The sequence below is a fragment of the Phacochoerus africanus genome, chromosome 8 (assembly GCF_016906955.1).
Source record: "Phacochoerus africanus isolate WHEZ1 chromosome 8, ROS_Pafr_v1, whole genome shotgun sequence".
Lineage (NCBI taxonomy): Eukaryota > Metazoa > Chordata > Mammalia > Artiodactyla > Suidae > Phacochoerus > Phacochoerus africanus.
This window is the reverse complement of record NC_062551.1, coordinates 76,530,395-76,548,632: the sequence shown is the minus strand read 5'-3', so window position 1 is coordinate 76,548,632 and position 18,238 is coordinate 76,530,395. Positions and strand designations below refer to the sequence as shown.

At 52.8% G+C, this 18,238-nt stretch overlaps 1 protein-coding gene across 1 annotated transcript in view; it reads right to left on the bottom strand.

Annotated features, from left to right (window-relative positions):
- The window catches only part of IGSF21 (immunoglobin superfamily member 21), a 259,892-nt gene that overhangs the window by 10,032 nt on the left and 231,622 nt on the right, over positions 1-18,238 (bottom strand). Inside the window, exons 5-6 of the mRNA XM_047791144.1 lie at positions 4,809-4,924; positions 1,736-2,210 (exon numbers count right to left, since the gene is read on the bottom strand). Coding sequence (XP_047647100.1) covers positions 1,736-2,210; positions 4,809-4,924 — 591 coding nt within the window. The remainder of the gene's footprint in view (positions 1-1,735; positions 2,211-4,808; positions 4,925-18,238) is intronic.

Below are 18,238 nucleotides of genomic sequence, written 5' to 3'. Positions count from 1 at the left end.
ACTCAGGGGGCAGGTGCCATGACAATAGATGCCCTGAGGTGGCACAGTGATTGGCAGCGAAGGGCAAGATCATTGTTCTTTGTCCTCAGTCCCCAGGGGCCTGGGATGGGGGCTGTGGATGCTTCCATGGAGCCTTTCACTCCTGCAGGAGATGGAGGTGACCAGCCCAGGCGTCTGGGCTACTGTGAGGAAAGCAGAGGTCTGTGGTGTATAGCAGATGTTCAGTCAATGTTAAGCCCAAGACCAGCCCAGCATCTTGGACTCTGGGTTGAGCTGCTAGGAGCTGCAGATGAGGGTCCAGAGGGTTGTGGGCAGGGTCAATGTGCCCATTTGCCCGCCCTCCCCACCTCCCTCCTGGTCAGTACAAACCCTGACTAGAAGAGTCTCCTATTTCCGGTAGCGAATTTTCTACGTGTCCCTTCTCCCTGCCTCTGCTCAGCTGGGGGGAGACAAATAAGGGGAAATGAATCAGATGGTAGGGAACTCAGGACACCCAGAGTTGGTGCCCTGTGGGAAGAGGGAGCAGGCCTCAGGCTGGGATTGGGCTTCAGGCTAAGCTGGCTCTGGGTGTCCATTTTCCTGATTGTATACACGTCCCACATGTTCACAGAGGACAGGGTTTCCATTGTGCTTAAAAGTGTAAAGCCAGGAGTTCCCATCGTGGCGCAGTGGTTAACGAATCCGATTAGGAACCATGAGGTTGCGGATTCGGTCCCTGCCCTTGCTCAGTGGGTTAAGGATCCGGCGTTGCCATGAGCTGTGGTGTAGGTTGCAGACGCGGCTCGGATCCCGCGTTGCTGTGGCTCTGGCGTAGGCCGGTGGCTACAGCTCCGATTCGACCCCTAGCCTGGGAATCTCCATATGCCGTGGGGAGCGGCCCAAAGAAATAGCAAAAAGACAAAAAAAAAAAAAAGTGTAAAGCCAGAGCAGTATGCTCTCGCATCCTATCATGTTCCCTACCCAGAGCTGGCAAAGCTTCCTGTAACCTTTATTAACCTGTAACCTTTCCTGAGCCTGATCTGGCAAGCTTCCCACCTGCCATGTTCACGACCCATACCTGGGCTCATGGGTCTCTTCTTTGACCCTGAAAACCTCCTCCTCACCTCCTATGCTCCCTTCCCTAGTCTGTCCACGTGACCTGACTCAGCAATGCTCCCTGAAGAGACCCAACTCTTGTGGTTCTTTACCCACCCAGCAAACTTCCCTGTGACTCTTCCTTTCTTTTTGGGGGGCTGCACCTGTGGCATATCAAAGTTCGCATACCAGGGGGTGGAACCGGAGCTGCTGTGCCATGGCCACAGCCACATGGGTTCTGAGCTGTGTCTGCAACCCACACTGACAGCAACACCAGGTCCTTAAACTGCTGAGCCAGGCCAGGGATCGAATCTGCATCCTCATGGGTACTAATCAGGTTCTTAACCCACTGAGCCACAGTGGGAACTCCGACTCTTCCATTTTCAACCTGGTAAACCTCCCGTTTCTAACACGGATCCAGAGAACTTCTGTGACTTCCATATTCTTCATCCGACTGGACCAAACTCCCCTGATCTCCTGCTAACCTGCCACGTTCTCCAACCCAGCTCAGCGAACCTTCCTAAGCGCCGGTTCCGACCTCTGTGCCCGGCCCCTCCGCCTCCGCCCCATCTCCGCGGTGGCCAGCCGTCCTCCCCGTGCCAATGCTCCCCACCACCCGGCTCCGCAGGGGGCCTGCAGAGTGGCTTCCACCGAGCCTCACCCAGCGTGACCTCTGCCTGCATGGGCATCGACAGTGCTGGGTGCTTGACCTCACAGCTGAAGAGGGCCTCGTTGTCGATCTGCGGATTGAGCGTCCAGGTGAGCAGGGCGCGCACCTCCACAGTGCCGTCGCTGCCCGGGGTGTGGCTGTGCCGCAGGAAGTAGACAGGCTCGGAGCTGTGGACCCAGCGTGGGAACTCGCGGCTCACCACCGTCTCGGGGATGTTCTCGGTGGTTGGTTGGAGGAGGATGCTGGGGTCCGGGGTCAGGCCGCGGGAGGGGCGCTCCGTGTAGGGACGCCCACCCCGGTTCTCAGCGTCCAGCAGAGACAGCGACCTCTGCATTTTGGTGTCGTCCAGATCACGGTGCAGGAGGCCGCGGAAGGGCCTGCTGTCCTGGAGGGGGCCGGAGCTGGCAGCAGGGGGCTCCGACAGGGGCACCGCGTCGATTGGTTCCCCATCGCGCTTGAAATAAACCTGAAATTGCAAGAAGGGTGTGGGAAAAAATGTTGTGCCACTGACCGGAACTCCCAATGGGCTCCCAGAGGAACTGGCCACAGGAGACCAGTTCTTTGGGAGCTTCCTCCTCCTGGTAGCCTTCCAGGTGGACCCCTCTCTGTCCCTTTCCCTCCTCCCAGCCCCCCCACCCCACTCCCTGCCCCAGCGCTCTGAGTCAGCTCAGTTCAATGGGGACACAGGCTCTGGTGGCCGAGGCTGACCCCATCTCCGTCATTACCAGTTGGTGAGTCCCTTTGAGCCTCAACTTCCTTATTTGAAAAGGGAATCAGAACACGTGCCTCATGGGGCTATTGGATGCTTAGAAAAGTGTGCAGAAAAGGGACCCTGGACACCACCCTGGCAGAGGACCCCCCGGGGTTCCAAGCGGGTGGTCCATGCCTGCCTAGGGAGAGCAGGTGGGTGAGAGAGCAGGTGGGGGGCACTGGGGAGTAAATGAGACATTGGAAGGAGGAGGAGAGGATTTGTGTGTAGGTGCATCTTGGAGGTTTGGGCGAGGAAGGCAGGAAACAGGTGTGTGTGTGGGAGGGAGCTGGGTGTGGGCCGAGGCGAAAGCCAGCATCTCCTTGCTTTCTCTGCTAATAGGGAATTCAAGTTTTGAGAGGTGGCATTTAATTTAATTTGCTGTCTTTTTATTTTGGTACATTCGTCCGGAGGCCTGTGGGAATTGGGGGTGTGTGTGTGTGTGTGTGTGTGTGTGTGTGTGTTTAAAATAAATCAGATAAATGAATCGATGGGAAACAGGGAGAGAGGAGGCCAGAAAGCAGCTCTGGGGACACGGGAGCAGAAGGAGCGGGGAGGAGTGGGGGAGGGGCGAATGAAATGCAGGATGCGCAGAATCTGTCAGAGTTAATAGCTCCAACGAAGAATCTCTTATGCACATAATAACCTGCTTTGGGGTTTTTCTTTCTTTTCTTTTTTTTTTTTTTTTTTGAAAAGTGCTTCAAAAGCAGGTTTGTAATTTATATCAAAGAATTCTTTCAAGTTCTGACGTCCAAGGTAAATGTAAGTGCCTGGAATGCGGGGAGATAAGGATCTCTTAGATATATGTCTTTAATATGTGTGAGTATATATATATATATGTATGACATATATTTAAAATTTAACTCTTTGAATATGGTACTGCCATGTCTTAAATGGCAGGAACAGGTGGGCTGGGGATGGGGGTGTCTTTCTGCATCCCCAGGGCTGTGAGGAAACGTTTTTTGTGCCCTGCAGAAAAGGAGTTTTTCTTTGGGGGAAAAGATCAGCTTAATTATAGGGAGGCTAGACTTCTTTATAGGCTCCAAAGAGGAAACCCCAGGACCATGGGCTACTCTTACCAATTGCTGGCTTTGAAGCCACTTTGTGGTCTGTCTCCTTGGGACTGGAAGGTGCAGGGGGAAGCATATGCACTTCAGCAAAGGCTTGTCTCCTCACACCTGCCTACTGTGGCCCTGTCCTCTGAGCACCTGTTTACTGCCCTGGCTTCATTCTTTTCACACCTGTTTCTCCCGCCTTGTCCTGTAAGGGTCCCACTGGACCATGCGTGCAAGACACTCAGGGTCTGGAAGGAGCAAAGGTCTCCACCATGAACTTCGATCCCCTTGCCCACAGCTCCAGCTGCTCCACCCCTCACTGATGCTCGTGATGTATGAAACTCACAGGGTCAAAACTGGAAGGGGCCTCGGGCGCTTGTAGCCCATACGTTCTCAATATGGGTTCAGGGAACCCAAAGGGTTGCGCAGAGGAGCCCCAGGGACCCACTAGGGCAACTCACTCTTCCTTCACCTTTGAATGTTTTTTACATGGAGCTTCTGTGTATTTCATTTAGAGCAAACGGGTCTTGCCGCTTCTCAAAAAAACTGAAAAACTGTAATACTGTCCATGCCTAACCTTCCTTAAAGAACCCGAGAAGCAGAGGGGAGGTCTTCCTGCTTAGAGTCATTCAGCACATGTGACATCAGGAGACTAGAACCCAGCTCCCCAGATGCTCTCGCATCCTACTCCAGCCCCCTGAAGCCAGGACGATGACTCGTGAGCTGGGCTGATGACCTCAAAGGGTCAGAGTGGGTCTAATAAGGAACTGGCCAAAACAAGGACTCCCCTTTTTCCTCCTCCTGCCTTCCCTCTGTTCTTCCTTCTCTCCTCCGCAGTGGACTTGGAGCCAGAGGACATGACCTTGAGTCCCAGCTCTGTCAAGAACACTGGGTGGCTCTCTCCGCGTCCCTTTCCTTCTCTGGGCCTCATCGGTCTCCATCCTGTTCAATAACCAGATGCAGGATCCTGGGCTCCTCTGAACACCACCCCCACTGAGCAGCTGTAGGGTTCTGGGGTCCAGGAGAAGCCAGGGTTCTCAGCACTAGGGGGGCTGGGAGCAAGAGAGACACAGGACACCTGGGCAGATCAGAGATGAGGACAGGGTCAGATGAAGGCAGACAGAGCAGACCTAACGTCTGCTGACCGTACCCTCTATTCTTCCTTCTGCAGAGTGAGCACTGTGGTGACACGGGCAGCGGCACAAGTCACGAAGGATGGGGGCCCAGTAGGGACGAGGACGGATGATTTCAGGGTACTTACCATAGGTGCTGGTTTTCCTCCCGACACAATGCAGACGAGCGTGAAGTTCTGGGCTTGGTAGCGGCTGAAGGGGGCTGGCGTGTCAGCGGCCACCACTTCGATGGAGGTGGGGGGAGCTGCCCAAAAGGGAAACGCAGGAAGACAAAGCCTTAACTGGAAGGTTCAGGAAGAGTTCACTGATGACTTAGGATGGGCCAGGTCCCACGCTGGGTGCTGGGGTGGGGGACAGATGTTGCACAATTCCAGGGGATGACACTGGCATTAACTATGGTGAGAATGATGTCCCTGCTGGGCATACGGACAAGGACCCTGCTGGGGGCTTACAGCCTGGTGGGGAAGGTGGGCATGAGTCAAGAGATCACACAGCCACCTGTGCTAGGCGCATCAGATACAAGGAGGTACAACAGAATGTAAAGGGACCTGCTCAGGCCTGAGGAAGTGACCCTGTGCCATGACCTGTGGAAGGAATGGTAGAGAGAGGACACGTGTGGCAGGTGAAGGGAACAGCATATGCAAAGGCCTCGTGACAGTTAGCTCAGGGCAGGGGGATGGGAGGCAGGCTATGTGGTAGGAGGGCAAGGAGGGAGGGACGTGGTGCCTGGTGGGGCTGGGGAGCTGTGCAGGGCACAGATGGTGGGCCCCACTTGCAGTGGTGTGCTGGGGCTGGTCGCTACCAAATTCTGAGAGCTGATTCCTGGGAATTGTGTGAACCAGTTCTTAAATGACTGCTAGATTGAAACAGGCCACAGCGGGTGGCTCTACACCAGTGAAATCAGCCGCCACAGCAAATCAGGGCTTTTTTGGTTTGTTTTCTCCCCCTGCCCCCGCCCCAGCCCCCAGAGAGTGGGTTTACCAGCCCACCACTGGTTGTGAGTTTTTCTTCTTTGTCCTGAGAGCAGTAGGAAGCCACTGAAGGCTTCAAGCAAGAGCAGTGACATGGTCTGAGTTGCATTTGGAGGAGACGGAAACACGAGGTGCTATTTAAGCGGGGGGGGGGGGGGAGGGTAGACCATGATGAGGGCAGAGTGAGGGAAGTGGATGACTTGGAGAGGTATTTAGAACCAGGAGTTTTCCCTCTTTCCTCCCACCCCACCACCCCAAATTGGCTTATTTTGGTTGGTCCTGCCTCCTACCAGCTCCCATCTCTACTCTCCTCACCGCCCACCACTGGCTAGTTTGCCAAAGCAGGTGCTCCCAGACACTGTGGGGTATTCTGAGGTCACACGTGGAGCCATCGGGGACTCCTGGATCCAGGTCCCAGCAAGATCCCCACCCCCTCCATGTCCTTGGGCAAGTTACCAAAACCGTGAGCCTCAGTTTCCCGATTTGCTAAATAGGACAAATCCTTGGCAGACAGATATGAAGGATGAAGCAGCTGATCAATGTGAAAAGACAGCATGTGCTGGGAATTTGCTCGTCTTATACTTTCTGCTGTTACTTCCCCAATGGCCTTGTCATCAGCAAGACAGGACCCAGAATCTTAGAATTTCGCTTTGGAGAGGGATCAGTTCTGGCTTCTGTAGCCTTGAATCAAGGGCAGTGCGGGATGCAGAGAAAATGCAGCGGGGTGGGCCTTTCCTTCCTGTAAGGGGTTTTCACTCCAGTTAAGTTTAATTAAATTCAGCAAACATTTCCCGACACCTACTAGGTGCCGGGCATGGTGCCAGGTGCTCGCTGTAGGCGCCCAGTGATGAAACGGATACAGCGCCTCGAGAAACCCAGAGTCTGGCGGGGGTGACAGACGCCTGGCAACTCTATTTTAAGGTTTAGGGAAAGGAAGCCAGGTAGGAGCCATTCATTCATTCAGGCAGCCATCACGTGCTGTTGTAAAGGGAAGCAGAACAAACAGAAGACAATAGGAGAACAATAGACAGAGAATGGTAATTAAGTGTGAGATGGTGGGAAACAGATGGTAAGTGGGGTAGGGACTCTTAGAGGGGAAAATACACCAGAACACTTCAATTACCCGCAAGTTGCAGAGTCTGCAATCTAACATTTCTAGAACTCACCAAGAGCCGCGATCCCACAGCAAGAACCAACGATGGCCAACGGTTAGGAGCCAGGAGCTGTTCGAAGCCCGTAACGTGTATTAATTCATTTAATCCTCACTATGAAGTTACAAAAAGGGTTTCTTTATTCCGGTTGGACAGATGGGGAAACTTAAGAGATGAAGTGACTTTCCAGGGTTCACAGAGTCTGGATTTGAACCTGAGCGCCCTGACTCCAGGGTTCAAACTCTGATATGAAGCTGCACCACCTCCGTCATTGGGAAGAAGAAAGGAATTTATATCTCCTGGCACCTTCAGCGCCAAGTGCGTGATTTAGCTGCTGTGAATGCTCATTTACCTGATGCATATCAACTCCCATGGATACCTTGTAATTCAGATCCCTGGGGGAATGGTCCCTGTAGGTGGCTCTACTTAACTTGGTGGCTCCAAACATCAAAGGACCATGCCAATTAGAGCTGAGCATAATTCTCCGGCATCGCTCATGGTGGCTTATACGTAGGGATGAATCCTAGATGCTCAGAATGAGGCAGGGGGCCTCTTTAAAATCACTCATTCCTTCTTTCTTACTTTCACTGAGTGAATAGGAATTAGACACCTAGAACCTTCCTCATAGGTTTGAGGAATAAACGAGATAACGCTTACGAGATGCCTCGCACATCGTACGCTTGAAATACATTTTAGCAATTTTAATTACTGTTATTTGTATCACTCTTACAAGGGAGATAGTATAGGGCAATTTTAAGAGCTTGGGCTCTAAATCACACTACCCAGAGTTCAAAGACCAGCTTGTAGCGCTTACCAGCTATGTGGCCTTGGGCAAGATATTTAACCTCTCTGAACCTCAGTTTCTTCATCTGCCAAGTGGAATTACAGGGAACTATGAGGATTCAATTAAGCAGTACCTGAGAGAGTTTTGAAAATGCACCCGCTGCATGGCAGAGGCCTTTATCAGCAGAATTTATTAACATTCTTACTTTAAGGCTCTTGGCTACTGTCTGAGAGGATCAAACATTGTTGCTGGGGAGTTCCCGTCGTGGCGCAGTGGTTAATGAATATGACTAGGAACCATGAAGTTGCGCGTTCAATCCCTGGTCTCGCTCAGTGGGTTAAGGATCCGGCATTGCCATGAGCTGTGGTGTAGGTCGCAGATGCGGCTCAGATCCTGCGTTGCTGTGGCTGTGGTGTAGGCCGGCAGCTAAAGCTCTGATTAGACCCCCTAGCCTGGGAACCTCCATATGCCATGGGTGCGGCCCTAGAAAAGACAAAAAAACCAAAACCAAAACCAAAAAACATTGTCGCTGATTTTGGGGCATCCACAGTTTAGTGGGGAGACCCTGGGCCTGTGCTATCCCATGCAGTAGCTGCTCACCTCATGTGGCGAGGAAACACTTGAAATGTGCTTGAGTTCATGTGCTGTAAGGGTAACACACTGAACTTGGAAGACCATTTTCAAAAAGAATGTTAAATATATCACTAATATTTTGATATTATGAAATAATATGCAGGATATATTGGATTTAATAAATATATTATCCCAATTCCTTTCACCTTTTTAAAGCCTTTTCTTAATATGGTCCTTAGATAATTTAAAATTAATATATATACTGGGAGTTCCCATTGTGGCTCAGGGGTAATGAGCCCGACTAGTATCCATGAGGATGCAGGTTCGATGCCTGGCCTCACTCAGTGGGTTAAAGGATCCTGCGTTGCCGTGAGCTGTGGTATAGACCTGCAGCTCTAGCTCCAATTTGACCCCTAGCCTGGGAACTTCCATATGCTGCAGGTGCGTCCCTAAAAAGCAAAATGTGTCTATTTCTATTAGAGAGAGCCAGTCTAGACCTCCCATTTTACAGGTAAGCAAACTGAGGTCAGAGAGATTTGCCTAGAGTCTCACCATCAGTCAGTGGCAGTATCTAGACTGGCTCTCAGGTCTTCCACATCCTGGCCAGGGTTCTTAGCACAGGACGGGGGCTCCCCCTCTGCCCCCCCCCCCCCCACTCACACATCCCCATTCTGGATATCTGCACGCAAGTCATGCACACCACCCACACACACCCTGATTGGGAGCTGTGTTCCTGTCCCTCATTATATTTCTGAGCAGGTGTTAGCAATATATACAGTTAATCAAGCTCATAAGACAATTACAGATTTCAGTCGAATGGACGATGACACAGCAGAGCTGCTAATATCAGTGCGGACCCGCCCAGGCTTCCCACACTCTCCATCAACCTATTCCTCAGTCACTGTGTCCTAGGAAAATGTCACTCTGCCTCTCACCTCCTGTCACCCAGTGGAGGGCTCCGAATACACACAGCCAGGGAGCTGTCTACACCTGCGGGTCCTTGGCTGCCTAAGGATGCTTCACTCCACATGTCACTCTCATCCCCTCCCTGGTCCTCCTCCCTTCCCATGCATGGACTATGAACAGCACTCTGCCCCCCAAAACTGATGCTTCCTACGCTCATGGTCTAGAACCTTAGTCTTCCCTGACTACATCCCCACCCCCGACACCCTCTCCATCTCCATTACTTTTTCCAGACCCATTCCCCCACCTCCATCCTTGTTCCTTCTCCACCTCGATTCTCACCTCCACCCCCATTCCCTTTCCCAGTCCTATCCCCACTTCCATTCCGACCCCCACCCCTACCACTACCCCATCTCTATCCCCGTCCCCAACTCAATCCTCATGTCTGTGTCCATCCCATCCCTCCTCCAGCCCCAACCCCACCTCCATTCTCATCACCCCCTTTCTTGCTACAATCTCCAACCAAGGTCAAAGCGAGCAGCCCCCTATGGGTCTATGCCTGGGATCGATCCTGCGGCCCCTGGAGCAGTACACAATCAAAGGCAGATGGCCTGCTGCAGTCACAGGCAGAAAGTTTCTGGACAAGAATAATTCCAGATTCAAAGTTGGGCTACAGAATGAGCAGTGCAAAGCAAGGCCACCTGGCTGTGATCCAGCTGGCCTATGATGGCAAAGCCCCCGAGGGCCAGTTTCTCCCCTCCTCTCTGGCAACAGTGTCCAATGCACCCACCATTAGTGCCTTACTCCTGTGGACTCTGAGAAAGTGTCTTCAGGGATGTCCGTGCTACTTCAATGCCCTCCTGCGGGTGTGGTGCGTACCCGGCACCTGAAATGCTTCTCCCCAGAGACACTGAGCAGGCACATTCAGCCTGGGCAAGGGAGAAACAGCAGGAGACGTAGCAGCAAGAACCTAGACATAGGCAGAGCTTCAGAACCTACAAACCGCTTGTGGACACACTGCGGCACTTGTGTAACCCCCACCCTGTGCAATCGAAAGAGCCCCCCAGTTCTACGAGTTCACCATCATGGTCAAATAGAGGCCATTGCCATAGAATTCGCCTGAACCCACAGCCCCCAAGTCAAGCCAGTGAACCACCCAGTTTATTTTTGACTTTGCCTTAAGCGGGAAAAAGTGCTGCTAGAAGTTTCTTTGACTGATTTTCCCAAGCATCATCCAGGCAGCAGCTTTGCCTCCACATGGCTGCACACCATGCACTCCCCTGCTCCAGGCCACCAGGGGAGGCAGGAGTCGAAGCGATTTTAAACTTCACAGTTAACATCGACACAGCGAAGCACGGGTCGGGCGATCGGTTTTATGAAATTAACTCTGAAATATTGCCTGTCTTTCTCTTGAAAGCAGAACTTTGGTCATCGTAACTCACTTTGCAGATAATGTGATGGCTCTTAGCTCTGTAAATCATCCTGCGGCCTTTGCAGTCTGGGAACACAGACCTGTTCTTATATAAACCCCAGCTCGCCTGTGTCTAACTGTATCTACTCAAGTTTAATTCTCTCCCCACCTTGAGCTCCTGCCCCTTCCCCCTGCCCCCAGCAAATCTTTCCAGGGAACCAGCTCCAATAGAGTCAGACCAAGGTTCCACCCCAGGCTCTGGTACCAACATCCATGGGACCTTGGGCAAATCAATGGACCCCAATGGGCATCAGTCTTTTCATTGAAAAAAAAAATGGGTTTAGTAAAACATATCCTGCCAATATCTTTTAGCTTCCAGGATTTCGAGAGAAGAAGTTAAGGAGACTCTGGACAAGGATGGCGAAGATCTGTGCAAACCGAAAGGGATGATTTTTATTACCTCTTGGATTGGTCACACCTCTTCCTGAGCCGGGGGGTGGGGGGACACAGAGGGGAATTTCTTCTCCCTCCCAGCAGCGGCCATTGTCTGGAGGAAGGAAGATTCGTGGGTACCGCGCAGAATTGGTCTTAGCGCACTCCTGCTCTGGATGTCATTTATCATCTGGGGCGGTAATCAATTAGGTTTTGAGGAGGAGTAGGGAGGGGAAAGACAAGTTCAAAATTATATTATTTGCAAAAATCCATTCTTTCCTCTCAGCATGTCTGCTCTATTGACTGCCTTCCTTTTCAATCAGTTCCTCGTAATTACACCGTATTAAAAACAAGCAAGAAAACCACCGTCAGTATCAAAGTGTTCATGAATATAAATGGCCCTCCCTGTTCCCTCTTTTAATTTCTTTCTTTTCCTTTCTTCCTTTCTGTCTTTCTTCCTCCCTCCCTTCCTTCTTTCTTTCCTCGTCCTTCTGCTCGTTAACTCTGCTTCATCTTTCAGGGCTGTTGCCTCCTCCAGGCAGCCTTCCAGGACTTTGCCAGGGCTTAGGCTCTGGATTCCTGGAGCATCCTGTTCTTGTCATACTCCCGAGTGCTTGTTATTCTGTCCTGGACCCACGTCAACTTCTCCAGTAGGCTACGTGCTCACTGAAGGGGGCTTTGTCTTTCTTTAACCCAACCTCAGAGCTAGGGCAAGCCTGCCACGCAGGGATCCAATTTCGATTCCTGTGTGCTTTCTTCCTTCCTTCACTTCTCCTAATGCAGGCAAGCACACAGGCTGTTTTGTGGAAGGAATCCCACAAGACCTGCAGCACTGTGGGTCCTGTCCCCACCTCTAGCCATGTCTTGACCCTCCCCAACACCGTGCTCCAAACACACTGAGAATTTCTTTTTTTTGGTCTATAAACATCCTAAGCTCCTTTCAACCCCAGGGCCTTTGCATCTGCTGCTTCCTTTGCCCGAAGTCCTTCACTCCGCTTTTTTTGCAAGGTTGGGTCTTGCTTATCTTTCAAGTAGCAGCTCAAATGTCACCTCTTGATCTAAGCTAGGGTCCCCTCTATTCTCTTTCATTGCACTTTTTGTTTTGTTTTGGTTTTTTGTCTTTTGTCTTTTTTTTAGGGCCGTACCTGCGGCATATGCAGGTTCCCAGGCTAGGGGTTGAATTGGAGCTGCAGCTGCCGGCCTACACCATAGCCACAGCAACATAGGATCCGAGCCTTGTCTGCGACCTACACCCCAGCTCACGGCAACACCCTATCCACAGCCTACTGAGCGAGGCCAGGGATTGAACCCGCAACCTCATGGTTCCTAGTCGGATTCGTTTCCGCTGGGCCACGACAGGAACTCTTCATAGCACTTTGTTATTTCTTCATAATGTATAGTTATTTCATATATTGGTTCACCTACTTGTCTCCTCCCCCCCCCATAACCCCGACTAGAATGTCAGCACCCCAAGGACAGAAACTCTTCCATCTACTGCTGCAACCCAAGGGCCTGACACATGAGGATTTGCTCAGTCAACATCTGTCAAATGAATGGGCCGGGAGGAGAGACTTAAGGGTCCTCCCCTCCCATCCCTGCTCAGCTGGGAAGGGCTGAGGCCTCAACCGGGCCCAGGCCCCTCTCTCCCAGCAGAAGCCAGAGGAAGCAAAATCTCACCAGCAAGAAAAAGAGAAGGAAAAAGCACAACTCTTTGGTTTATGGGAAAATTAAATATTGAACTGAGGAGTAATGGCAGCCAAGGGGAAAAAAAAAATGATAAAAATCCCCCAAATGGAGCCGCCATCAGTGGCAGGAGAGATAAACGCAGCGTCTGTACTTATATAAGCTGCAGTGGGGCTCTTTTATGTGGCAGCCACTGAGCCAAGTCACAACCCCCCACCTTGCAAGCAGGTGGGAGAGCGTGTGGTGATGCACAGGCGAGGGGTGGGAGTCTGGGGTCCAGGTCATTGCTAAAGTCAGTGGATGCCGCCCAGACCCTCCCTGCCTGGAGATGGGAGCGGGGTCACAAGAGTGCTCAACGGCTGCGGGGGGCACAACCCATCCGCCCGGCCTTCCCCTCCGCGCAGAACTGGCTGGCAGCCCGGTTCACCTGCCTCGCCCCTCCCCTGCCAGCTGTTGTGCTTTCGAAGTGGTGGAAGATAAAATTAACAGCCCCAAGTGGAGGCTCTGGCTGGCTGCTCTAGGGGAGCGGGGAGTGCCAGAGGTGGGGGCAGAGCGGGAGCAACTCGGTTACTGCTGATGGAGAAATAAAATCTTACTCCTGCCTCTGTGTGTGTGTGTGTGTGTGCGCGCGCGCGCGCACACACACACACACACGCACACACACACACATAATGGGGAGGCCCAGGCTACTGGTCTTGGTATTGAACCTGAATTTTCATGCTCATGTTATCTTGCACTATGCCTTTAACCTAGCAGTTCTCAAGGTGTGTTCCCCAGGCCAGCACCTTCAGAGCTTTGTTAGAAATGTAAATTCTTGAGCCCAATTTCAGACCTGCTGAATCAGAAAACTGGGGAGCGAGAGGCTGAGGGGGGCAGTTGGGATCTAAGCCTTCTAGGAGATTTTAATGCAAATTCAGTTTATTTTGCTAAGCATCAGTCTGCTCGACTGTAAATCCGGGACAAGACCCTCTTCATAGCAGTGTTATGTGAACTCAGGATTTGGAGCGTAAGTGGGTGCTTAGCCAATTACTCCTGACTGTGAGGCCAAGGCGCAGGGGAGCTGGAGAACTTCAGTCCTGCTTCTCCCAGACCCGGCAAAGGAAGAATTCTCCGGAGGTTCTCCGGCTCTATGCGCTGACTGAATCAAAGGACCTCAAATCCCCACGCTACCTTCCCCCACAAGAGGCCCAACTTTCTCCTTGTACCCTGATTGGCTTCTTATGGACTTCCCAGTCTTCTGATTGGCCTCCTAGGTCGCCAGTCTCAGATGGACCCTCCCCACGCCTGGGCTTTGCAGACTAGAAGCCGCAGGTCCAGCAGCCCGTCTGCGGCCACCGCGTGTGACCGCCTCGGCCCTGCCGGGGCGGTGTAGTTTATGTGGCAATAGAGTGAATAGAGTGTTCAGGCCCATGATAGGTGCCATTTCCGCAGAGATGAAATCTATGGGGTGGAACACGAATCCATTTTAAACAGCAGCAAAGCTGGCTATTTGGGCGATGTTTTCAATGTCTCCCAGAGGTATGTGTTACACACATGGGCAATTTCACCAGGTGCCACATTCGTAGCTTTATGAAAGAAGCCCCCAGAAGCCTGCGGAAGCTTGGGGAGGCCCTGGCAAGGGGTCAGGCACATTTGAGATCTGGCCAGTGACCATGACACTCAGCTCTGATTCTTCTTACTCAAGTTCAGGTTCAAGTTCCAGCCCATCCCCCAAGCCTCTGAGAACAAGGGGGTGGAGCTTGGAAGTGCTGGGTTGATCTCAGTCTTCTTCCTCAATCCTGGAAAACCTCTGTCCCTTCCAGCAGGACTGTTCCCTGTTCTCCGCCACCCCCCTCCGCCACCCAGCACCTGGGGCACCTGGCTTCCAGGTCTCAGGCTCTCTGCTCCCAGGCAATGCTCCCTTAGGCAGGGGCTAGCTTCCTGGGCCTCCCCTTACAGCAAGGGTGACACTGGTGCTCGTGAGAACAGAAGTACTTGGGTGGGGACACTCCTGCCCACTTCCCAGGAGAGCCCCCAGCCCCCCCAGGCCCCCAGTTCAGAGCCCTCCCTTCCAGCAGGAGATTTCCCAGGAGGCACTACAGCCAGAATCTTTCCTGACCTATCAGCATTTTAGGATTGATTCCCTGAGTCAGAGGGCAAGTAAATCATTCTGGCCGCTCGCTTTCTCTCTCATAAAGCAATTTCCAGGGGCAGCGAGGGGGACGGGGAGGGGAGGAGCTGGGGAGGGGAGGGGAGGAGCTGGGGAGGGGGGAGGAGCCTAGGAGGGGGAGGAGCCGGGGAGAGGGGAGGGGCCTGGGAGGGGGGTGGAGCTCATCGAGTTCATCTATGAGCATTGAACTCTACTGGCTTTATCACACATCTACTGTAGTGTGCTTCAAAGAGCAGAATGAGGCAAAGCCAAGCTCATTCCTAATGGGATCCAACTCCTGGCCAGAGCAGAGGGGCGTGATTTGAAGGTGGGGAGGATCTCAGAGACGCATCCGCTGGTGGCCTCTCCCCCTGGCCTTTCCAGGGTGCCTTGTGCTGAGGCCTGGGCCTCTTGTCTCATCTCTGACCTCTCTAACCTCATCCCCCCTCCTCTTTTTTTTTTTTTTTTGGCTCTGGCCTCAGTTCTCTCATCTGTAAAATGGGCATCACCACAGTACCTATTGCATAGGGCTGGTGTTGGTTATGCGCTTTGTAGGATTCCTGGTCCTGGTAAGTCCTTGTACCCACAGGCCATTGTATTTGTGAAGAGTAACTTTCACCATTGGTCTGTGTCCACACCACTCACTCTGGCCACTGGCCTGGGAGCTCCTCAGGTAAGAACACTGGTCCATCCAGCTGAGTGGGGCCCAGGGCGTGGCAGCACAGAGCAGACCTTAGTGGGTGTGAGCTGAGCTCACGTTTGCTGGGGTGACTGGGGGGCTGGATTTGCTCCATAAGTATCCTCCTCTGTACCTTGAGTCAAGGCCCACAGGGTCCCCAGGCACATAGGGGGCCGGGTAGGGGATGGGGAGGGCACGTGACCATTATCTCCACTCACTGGTCTCTCTGAGGCAGGTTCCCTGCTAAATGGCTTGACGCCTTAGAGCCTCACAGGAGCCAGGGACTAGGAATTATTATCTCAGGTACTGTGCTTTTCAAAGACACTGGTCCATGGCTACTTAGTAATGACCAAGGCCAGGACTAAAACCCACATCTGGCTTAGGCCCTCAGCCTGGCCCTGCTTCTCCCCGGCTGTGGGGTCTCTCTCCAGGCCTCAGTTTCCTCTGGAGTCCCGTGAAGGGACTGGCCTAGGTGAGTCCTAAACCTCCTCTAGTTGGAAAAGTCTGGGGCGCTGTGTGGGGAGGTCCAGAGGTGGCGGCAGGAGGGGTCAAGGGTAGAGAAGAGAGAGCTCATCCCGCCCAGCTGTCAGACAGCAGGACTGGTCCACCGAGAAGGGCCCCGGCTCTTCCCGATGGAGAGCCTCAGAGGTTGGGGGCTCTCCCCTGCTGGGCCTGGGGTCCACGGAGAATCAGCTCGGAGGTACGGCTGGTACCAGAGCTCCCCAGGGTATTATTTACCCTGACCCCAACCCTCTCCACTCTCACTTCTGCTCCCAAGTCCCTGGGCTAAAATGGGGGCCGTCCCAGGCCCATCCCAGCTCCTAGGGCCATCCAGTCAGATGGCACTGGATTCAGGGCCTTTCCTCTCTCCCTGTGACCAAGCCCAGTGTCAGAGGGCAAGCAGGGCCCTGCAGCCTGGCTTTGGAGAAGAACATCCCACGAGGCCCTTAACCCACCTCCCATGCTCTTGCCGGGACTGGGCACAGAAGTTGCTCTTATGTGGGCTCAGGAGCCAGCCTGCCCACTTTCACACCCTAGCTGTGCCACCTGTCAGCTGGGTGACCTCAGCAAGTCACTTACCATCTCTGATGCTATTTTCCTCACTATCCACTTGACAAGGGTCCTTATCAGTACCATGTAAAGTACTTAGACCCTGGCCCGGCCCCTGGGTGAGCACTGACGAAACATCAGCCATTGTTGTTATTGCTGCCATTCCTGTTATCATTGTATCCTCTACCTGCTCCTTACCTGGGCCTCCTCCTGTGCTCCCACTTGCCCTGCTTTGCCTTGCCATTGCTTACAGGGCTCCTTCTGCCTGAAAGGCATCCTGTCCTGTCTGCCCCAACCTACTAGGCCCAGCTCTATGCCACCTCCTCCATGAAGGCTTCCTGATGCCACCCCCTGAAGGAGAGCTTCCCTCCTGGGAGTTCCCACATCCCTCAGCTCACACCCTTGTCTCCCCCGCCTCATTCTTATTTTCCTTCTGCTGGAATTCTGGACCTCCTTACCCTCCACCATCCATCCACCTCCATCATTCAGGGACTCCTTCAGGGCAGACCCTGGCCTTATATCCCTCTCATTAACCCCAGACCTTAAAGGTCAGGCTCTGAATTCAGAGGGAAGAGCCGAGCTCTGTTTGCTCACTTGCTGGCCATGCACTCTAGGGCAAGTCGCTGTACCCTTTGAGCCTCTTGTTTCTTCTTCTGTAAAATGGGAATAACCACAATCACTCTTTCTCACTAGCTGGCATGAGAATTAAGCAAGAGAAGATGCCTAAAGAACCCAGTACAAGGAGTTCCCCGGTTGTCTAGTGCCTGGGATTCGGCACTTTCACCACTGTGGCGGGGATTCAATCCCTGGTCTGAGAAATGAGATCCTACATCAAGTCGCTACACACTGAGATGAAAATTAAAAAAAAAAAAAAAGAAAAGAAAAGAATTTTTTTTTTTAAAAAAAAAAAGTATAGGAGTTCCCATCATGGCGCAGCAGAAACAAAGCTGACTAGGAACCATGAGGTTGTGGGTTCAATCCCTGGCCTCACTCAGTGGGTGAAGGATCCAGCATTGCCGTGAGCTGTGGTGTAGGTCGCAGACAAGGCTCAGATCTGGTGTTGCTGTGGCTATGGTGTAGGCTGGTGGCTAAAGCTCCGATTGGACCCCTAGCCTGGGAACCTCCATATGCCGCTGGAGTGGCCCAAGAAATAGCAACAGCAACAACAACAACAACTACAACAACAACAACAACAACAACAACAAAAAAAGGCAATAATAAAAGTACAATGCCTGGCATAACAAGCACTCCACTGGTGTTAGCTTTCCTTATTAAGATTATTTGTTATGAAGATTATCACTCCTAGGGGATGAGCCAGGTAACCCAGCCCCATCGTGTACAGATGGGGAGACCGAGGCCAGGGCTGCGCTGCAGGCTGGCAGCAGAGTGGCCCTGGTTACTGCCGTCTCCCTAGCAGTGTCTGCAGGCCGCCGACCCTCTTCCAGGTCCTGGCTCACTGCCTCCCATAGCCGCCCTGGCCCTGCTCTCCCAGCTCCTGCTACAGCTCTGTTAACACCTGTAACTCCAGCCTCGTGCCTGCTCCTTAAATCACCGGGCCTGAGGCACCACTGTTTCAACAGCCACATATCACTTGTAATTAAGGGGCCTGTCCCAGGGAGGGGAAGTTTACCTTCTGCCAGAGACACTAAATCCAGCTCCCAGTGGTGAGAGGATAAAGCATCGCACGGACCTGGGACTTGTCAAGGTTTAATGACACACCCGCAGGCGTGCTCTGGCGGGGCTGGGGGGCTGGAGCCGAGACAGGTGGGACGTCAGTGGAGAGGGCAACCCTG